This window comes from Fukomys damarensis, unplaced genomic scaffold (genome assembly GCF_012274545.1).
Source record: "Fukomys damarensis isolate Sample0158 unplaced genomic scaffold, DMR_v1.0_HiC HiC_scaffold_8, whole genome shotgun sequence".
In the NCBI taxonomy this organism is placed as follows: Eukaryota; Metazoa; Chordata; class Mammalia; order Rodentia; family Bathyergidae; genus Fukomys; species Fukomys damarensis.
Window position 1 is genome coordinate 6138627 of NW_022900920.1, and position 8577 is coordinate 6147203.

Consider the following 8577-nt stretch of genomic DNA (forward strand, 5'->3'; position numbering starts at 1 on the left):
AGAGAGAGAGAGAGAGAGAGAGAGAGAGAGAGAGAGAGAGAGAGAGGGAGATCTCTTGCAAGGGCAAGCATGAGGCTGCCAGAAAAGTCCCAAGGCCTGGTGCCCAAGGAGTGTGTTTCTCTTTCTCTCTTGCTCACTCTCTCTGTGTCTTGCTCTCTTTCTCTCCCCTCTTTCTCTCCCCTCTTTCTATGTATGTATCTCTATCCTTTTAGGAGCTTGATGATCCTTGTGCGGTATCACAATGCCTGCTCCTTCTAGCACAGTTAGCCAACAAGGAAAACCACCATCAACAAGCTAAGAAAATGATTGAGAAAGCCCAGAAACTGGGTGGAAATGAGGAGTTTTGGTACAATTCAACCCTGACTTTAGCAGAAGCGATCTTGTCCACAGAAGATGAGGGGAGAAAGGTGGTAAGAAGTGTATTGGGTACATCAGATGTGGTGCTCAGTGGGGGGATGCAGTGGGGGGGGGCCTCTGTCCCTGGGCCCACCATAATTTTGATGCTGGTTATCTCCAGGTTTGCTGTCTATTTCACAAACTCATAGCTGCCTTTAAAGTCCTCCAGAAGGAAAGGCCTAACCGAATGCCCATATTGGAATTCATCACCACAGATCTGGAAGCCAGGTAGCATTGCGAGTTTCTGGGAGAGGCATGATCACTTCCTATCTGTTAATTGCAATGTATTTCACACCAAGGGAAGATGAGACATAACAGGGCCACAACCCCCTCTCCCAACTCTGGGGGACAGCAGAAGTCCCTGCAAAGCCTCCAGCTTCCTCTTAAGAAACCGACCTACATACACATGTGCAGGCTGCATGGCTTGGAGAAGAAGCCATGGACCCCAGAGCATGGGGAGTTTCCTTGGCTTTGCAGGTGCCGGCTCTGGTTCAGGCTTCCTCAGCATCTTTCCCCAGCTCTGGAGGTCCTCTCAGCCTCAGTCCCTCATGACGGATGTTGGTGCTCCAACTTACTCAACCTTTCCAAAGAACTGGCTTTCTGCTTATTGTACACAGCAACAGGGCCTCTTGTCTGTGTGCTGCTTTGCATTGGAGCAGCTGCTCGAAGCTGTCCTAGTGCAGGTGCCTCAACATCCCATCCCCAGTATCCCTTGGGTTTGATCACACACAACTCATTGTTTCAGCCTGGGCATTCTTTATTTCACTTGCTGGTCATTTGAGGATGTGTTTTATAATTTCACATTGAATCTAATACCAGGAGCTGAGTCTGTTGATCTCTAACTTCTTTGCATGTGATCAGGGGATATAGCTGTAAACTTCTGGTTTGCGAAAAAGGCCTGAAGGAGTTTGATCCAGCGAGTGACACCATGGTCTGAGGCTTTGAGTCTGTGTGGGAACCTTGGACTCACAGCCCCTAAAAAGTATCTGTCCAGCAGGTGTGTGAGCCTTCAGATCCAAATTGTCCAGGACTCAGCTGACAGCGAATTCCCTGAGTGCTTAGTTTTGCTGAAGGAGTTGGACAGTTCCCTGCTGGAAATTGAAGAAAAGTTTATCAACTGTGGCTACAAGGAAAACTGTGTCGATATAAAACTAGAGCATGCAAAGATAAAGAGGTAAGGACCTTACCACTGATGCTGCCTGTGACCAAGGAGCTGCACCATGATTTGCTGCTCTCAGCAGTATCAGCCATGGCCTTTTGTCCACTACAGCTTCTGCTTTCTCCAAGTCCTCACAGATCACAAACCCCTTATTCCCAGTGCCCACACCCACTGAAGTGCCTCTGGGCCCCAGGCAGCTCTTCCCACTGCCATCTCACCCACTGAACCACATCCACTTTTCCTCTTAACTCAACACCCTACAGGTTCTCCAGGGGCCACCTTCTGGCCTTGGCCCTGTGACTGCCTATGCCTCCCTTAGGGACACACTTTGGGGATCTGCAGCCCTTGATTCATCTCTGTTTCTGCCCCACCTTGGCAGCATGCCACTCAGCCTCTGCAGGCACACCCATCCCACCACCCTCACAAACTTGTACATGTTCACATAAGGGCCCCGCTCATGACAATCTCATCCACACCAACCCTATGCCCTCTCCATAGGGCAGACCAACCCAGTGCTGGCAAAGCCTCACAGATACCCTTTCTCACTCCACTCAGCCACCCCCCTGGGCAACCATGTAACTGCTTACACACAAGCAAAGCTAGGCAGGCATTACTGAGTCTTCATGAGAGACAGTAGACTGACATGTAAGGAAGTCCAGCCCAAGTCATGTCCAGATGTAGACAGCTCCATCATGGGTCTGTGGGAAAGGCACGAAACTAGGTGGTTAGCCAGCAGACTGGTATGGTGTTGCCTCATCAGATGCCTTTTGGGCATAAATTTCATTCTTCATAAGCATAGTGTCATAGTGTACTTACTATGTTATTCTGTTTTTCTAATAATCTTTGCTTTAAAATATCTTGAGCATATATTTACATGAAAACATCTAATTACAAAATTTTGAGTACTAAGAAAATATACAGTATAATTATATGGAAATTATGTACTTATATATCAGTTAGTACTAATAACACATATTTAACATCTTTGTTCTAAATTCCATATTGTATAAAGGTTGTGTGCCAAAATTGAGAAAGATGAAAAGCAAAAAACTGCATATCGCTTGGAACTATATGACTTGGTCCAGAAAGCTGTGGCTGAGCAAGAAGAGATTTTTCACAGAACTCAAGGGTTACTGTCCTTTCAAGATGTAAGTACAAATCCTGCTCCTTGAGCACATCTTTGCCATTCCCAGCACTACCATAACTCATCTCTAAAAAACCAGCTGACCTCCACTTCTGGCTGAGATGGAGTAATAACAACTGTATTTACTCTCTCCTCTGAAACAACCAAAATACATGAAATAAGATCTTCAAAGCCCTAAACTTTAACAATGACAAACAGTTACTCCTGAGCTAAGCTCCACACTTACCGTGGCTGTGAAAATGGGAGCCAAGATGGATTCTGAGTCAGGGAATGGAGCTGAGGGTCCAGGAAGAAAGATGTAGCTACAGTTGGAAGGTGAGATCCCAAGAAAGAAGGATGGTGCAAAGAGATCTTCAGGGGATGATCCAGAGGGTCTAGATAAGGCCTCATCAATGCATTCCTGGGAGGAAGTTCCTCAAATCTTGAAAAGATTATAGGAAACAGTGCTTAGTGCTCATTCAGGAAGGGATCAGCATCTGCTCCCCCAACCTGACTGGGGAATCTCAGTAACCTCAGGCCTACGGGTAGAGGAAACAGCCTGTCCTCAGGCTTTGTCAGATTGTATCAGGGGAACCTAACCATGTGTTTCCCATAGAAACCCTCTTTAAACATAAAAATATAAGTAGGTAGAAGTAAAAGGATGGAAAAATATCTCATGCTATCCCCGGTCAAAAGAAATATCAAGTGTTTGTGTTAGCATCACACAAGCAGATTTCAGAGCAAATATTATCAGAGATATGAGAATCCATGTCATAGCTAGCATAAAGGAATATAGTAACTAGGAGGACATTGTAATCTAAACATTTATGTACTTGACTTTTGAAGTAAATGAAGCAAAAAAATGATAAATATTGCAATGGAAAAATAGAAAAATCTGTAACTATGGTCAGGGATTTCTATATCCTCTCTCAATATTAGTGGAATGAGTAGAGAGAAAATCAGGAAAAGTTAGGGGATTTGAAAACTGTCAACTAACATGATCTAATAGTTATTTATAAAATGTTATGTGCAGCAACAATAGAGTAACATTCATCTATGTGCATGAAACATTTTCCAGTATAGACCATAGTCTTGACCATGCATCAAATCTCAGTAAATTTAGAAGATATGAGTCATATGAAGCATATATTGTTATCATAATGGAATTAATTAGAAATCAAAAACAACTATAGGATAAATCCATAGACACAGAATGATGAATCATTGCTAAGGGACAGAGGGAAAAGGTTGAGGAATAACTGCTAATGCTCTTCCTTTTCGAGTGAACAAAATGTTTTGAACTAGAGAGAGATCATGATTGCACAATTTTGTGAATCTACCAAGTGCCACTAAATTGTAAGCTTAAAATTGCTAACTTTGTCTTATAGGAATTTTACTTTAATTTTTAAAACTGAAACCAATGTGTGTGAGAAACCCCAAGTATTTGGAAGGTAAATATCTTATACTGAAAGAATTATAAACCACAGACAAAGTCAAAAGGGAAAGTACTTTGAACTAAAGGAAAAAAATATCAAAGAAATTTAAGAAGTTGCCAATTCAGTCCTAAGGGGAAATTTGTAGCACTGAATGCATGCATCTAATCAGAAAAAAGATCAGAAACCAATGACCTCCAACTCTAACTTTTAAAAGTAGAGGAAAAGCAAACTAAATCCAAAATAAGTAGAATAGAAATTAAAGATCAGAGAGAAACTCAGTGGGATAAAAAACAAAAATAAAAAGAAAGTCAACAAAACAAACCTCATCCTTTGACAAAATCGATAAATTTAAAAGTTTCTAATCAGATTTATTAGACAAAAAAGATAGGACCTAAATGCCTAAAGTCATAAATGAGTGATGCAACATCTTTATGGGGTCTACAGATATTGAAAGGATAGTAAGGAAATATTTTTATTTTGACACCTCAGATGAAATAGATAAATTCCTTGAAAGACACAGTCTACCAAAGCCCACCCAGGAAGAGATAACTGGATAGCTGTACACAAAGTAAAGAAATTGAATTTGTAATTGAAAGCATTCTCAGAAAACACACATCAGGCCCAGGTGGCTCTACTGGTGAATTCTACCAAATATTTAAGAAAAAAATATCATGCCAGTTCTACAGATTTGTCTAGAATATTGGAAAAGAAAAAATACATTCCAACTTTCCATGAAGTTTGTACAGCCCTGATTCCAAAGTAAGATAGATATTACAAAAAAAAAAGCAAATGAAAAACTATATACCAATAGTCCTTATGAACACAGGTTTAACATTCTGAACAAATTTTTAGAAAATTAAATTAACATATATTAAAAAGATAATTCATTATGATTAAGTTTGGCTTGTCACAGAAATAGCCTTACACTCAAAAATATGCCAATTTGACTTATTATTTAGAAAAATTAACAAAAACCATGGGACCATCTCAGTAAATGCACAAAAGCATTTGACAAAAAACTAATATCCATTCCTGATAATCTTACCAAATAATTAGATAATTTCCTCACCCTAATGAAGGGCATCTATGAGAAAAATAGACCTAATATCATCCTCATTAGCAAGAGACTGAACACTTCCCCCTTTAAAAAACACTAAGATGAGGATGTATCTGTCCTCATACAACTTTTTTAAAAATTAATTTTATTGGTACATTTTGGGTATGCAATATAATAACATCATTATTGGAAATTTGTACATTCATATGATCTATCTTGGTTCATTTTTCCCCGTTCCCCTGCCCTCCCTTCAGCCCCTCCGTCCCTCCCTGTTTACAAAGACTTTGTTCCCATTTTCTCATATTAATTCCGTTTCCTTCTTTCCTCTTCCCTACCCTATCCACTTCCCCTTCCCCTTTGTACCTTTTCTTCCTATTTCACATTACCTGTTATACCTTTCAGTCCTGATTTACACTTTCAGTTTCTCACACTAGAGGAACTATTTAGTATTTACACGTGTCCTATTTATTTCACTTGAGTATTGCCTCAATGTGCATACATTTAGATTTTAAAAAGCATATTTTCTTTTATCTGTTCTCCAGTTGATGGGCAATTGGGCTGCTTCCAAGTTTTAGCTATTATGAATTGTTCTGTTATGAACATGGGTGCATACATATCACTGTGATATGATTATTTCAATGCTTTGGGGAAGATACCCAGCAGGGGAATAGCTGGGTTAAATGGGACCTCTAATCCTAGTTCTTTGAGGTATCTCCTACTGATTTCCATAGTGGTTGCACCCATTTACATGCCCAACAGCAGTGCAGCAGGGTTCCTCTTTCCCCACAGCCCTGCCAGCATTTGTTATTGGTTGATTTCATGATAGCAGCCATTCTTTCTGGGGTGAGGTTGAATCTCAGCATGGTTTTCATTTGCATCTCTTGAATGACCAGTGATGTTAAACATTTTTTTCATATTTTTATTTGCTATTTCTACTCCTTTGTGTGAGAAATGTCTGTTCATATCAGATGCCCATTTTTGGATTGGGTCTTTAAGTTTGGGAGGTCTGAATTCTTAACGTTCTTTATAGATTCTAGAGTGTAGGCCTTTGTCTGAAAAACAGCTAGTAAAAAATTTTTCTCACGTTATGGGTTGTCTCTTCACACTGTTGGTTGTTTCTCTTGCTGTGAAGAAGCTTTTTAATAAGAATAGATTCCACTTGTTGATTCTTTGTGCTAGTTCATGTGAAGCTGAGGTTTTCTTCAAAAAATCTTTTCCTAAACCAGTGTCTTCAAGAGTTTTACCTAACCTCTCTTCCAGCCAGTTTAGTATTTCAGTTTTAATATTTACTCCTTTAATCCATTTTTATTTTAGATTAGTGCATGGTGAGAGATATAGGTCTAGTTTTAATCTTTGGCAAATTGAAAGCCAGTTTTTCTGGAGGTGTTTCTGTATCTTCAATCTGTTCCACTAGTCCTCAGGTCTGTTTCTTTGCCAGTACCATGCTGGTTTGTTTTTTTGTTTTTTTATCACAGCAGCTTTGTAGTATAGTTTCAAAGTGGGGATTGTGATGCCTCCTACCTTGTCTATTGCCTAGAATTGCTTTTGCTATCCTAGGTCTCTTCTTGTTTCAAATGAATTTTGGGATTGTTTTCTCAAGGTCTGTGAAGTATGCTGCTGGAATTTCAATTGGGATTGCATTGAATCTATATAGCAGTTTTGGAAGTATGGCCATTTTCACTATATTGATTCTTCCTACCCAGGAGCAAGGGATGTCTTTCCATTTCTGTTATCCTCTTCAATCTCTTTTTTCAGAGTGCTATAGTCTTCAGAGTAGAGGTCTTTGATTTCTTTTGTTAGGTTGATTCCTAGGTATTTCAATTTTTTGGATGTTGCTGCAAAAGGAATTGTTTGCCCCATTTCTCCCTAATTGGGTCTGTTGTTCTTGTACAAGTAAGCTATTGTTTTTGTGTGTTGACCTTGTATCCTGCTACTTTACTGAATTTGATTATTAAGTATAGAAGACTTTGGGTAGAGTTCTTGGGGTCTTCCATATAGAATATCATGTCATCTGCAAATAGTGACAATTTGAATTCTTCATTTCCTATCTGTATTCCTTTTATTTCTTTTCTTGTCAAGTTGCTGTGGCTAATGTTTCCAAAACTATATTGAACATGAATGGTGGTGATAGTGAATATCCTTGTCTTGTTCCTGGCTTTAGTGTGAAGGATTTCAGTTTTGCACCACTCAGTATGATATTGGCTGTTGGTTCTTCATAGATGGCTTTTATCAGATTGAGGTAGAGACCGTCTATTCCAATTATTTGTAGGGGTTTTTTTCTTTTATCATGAATGCCTGTTGAATGTTGTCAAATACTTTTTCTGCATCTATTGAGATGGTCACATGGTTTTCATCCTTGGCTCTATTAATGTAGAGTATTACGTCTATTGATTTGGATATGTTGAACCATCGCTGTATCCCTGGGATGAGTCCCACTTGGTCAGGGTGTATGATCTTCTTGATGATCCTCTGCATTCTGTTTGCCAGTTTCTTATTAAGGATTTTTGCATCTATGTTTAATAGTGAGATTAGCCTATACTTCTCTTTTTGGATGGGTCTTCTCTGTTTTGGGGATCAAGGTGATACTTTCTTCAAGGAATGAATTAGGGATTATTGCTTCCCTTTCAATTTCATTGAAGACTTTTTTTTCCTTTTATTGAGTTCATTGGTACAATCTAGGTACACAATACAATTACATTCATTATTGAGATCCTGTACCTTTACATAATAGGTCTTGATTCTCATTTTTTCCCCTTGTACCTGCCTTCCCTTCACCCACTCCTCCCCTCCCCATTTACAAACACTTTATTTCCATTTTTTCAATTTATCATGTTTTTTTCCTCTCCCTTATTCCCTTTCCCCACCCTTCCTACCTTCCCTACACCTTTAGCCCTTTACTTCCTATTTCACATTATTAATTATCTCATTAGGATCCTGTGTACTATTATAGTTTTTCACACCAGAGAAACTATTCAGTATTTCAGTTAAAGAAATCTCTGTATGAACATTAAAAATAGGGAATCCTAAAATAAAACTAAAAAGGAAAGTAAAAGAGAAAAGGCAATGATGTAACATTAAAATAATCCTTAATTCTGGAGATGAAAATGGTCCCTGAACATATTTAAATTGCTTCTTGCTCTTGTAGTCTTATTTTATTCTTTTCTTTTATTGTTTAGAGAATACTTTATTAGTTTCTGTAATCAAACCCATGTAGATATGACCTTACATATTTAATACAGTGTGTTACCCCTGTACACATGGAAAAAATAAATAAATAAAATTAACATTTCTAGACCAATATGGCTGTCCATTTCTGTACAATGCCAACTCAACACAGTAATTTGGGATAACTTTTTCCAAAGTTGAAAGCATTGTTAAAGTTTCCAAAAATTCAAATTATATATAT

General features: G+C 38.8%; 1 protein-coding gene across 8 annotated transcripts in view; it reads left to right on the forward strand.

The window, feature by feature from the left end:
* Positions 1–8577, forward strand: part of Cfap46 (cilia and flagella associated protein 46) — a 126267-nt gene that overhangs the window by 79502 nt on the left and 38188 nt on the right. For 6 of the 8 annotated variants that reach the window (XM_010620294.3, XM_010620301.3, XM_010620286.3 and 3 more), the window contains exons 36-39: positions 213–410; positions 518–624; positions 1391–1570; positions 2568–2703. In XM_010620294.3, coding sequence (XP_010618596.1) covers positions 213–410; positions 518–624; positions 1391–1570; positions 2568–2703 — 621 coding nt within the window. The remainder of the gene's footprint in view (positions 1–212; positions 411–517; positions 625–1390; positions 1571–2567; positions 2704–8577) is intronic. The other 2 variants (XM_019207047.2, XM_010620309.3) reach the window with 1 other exon arrangement.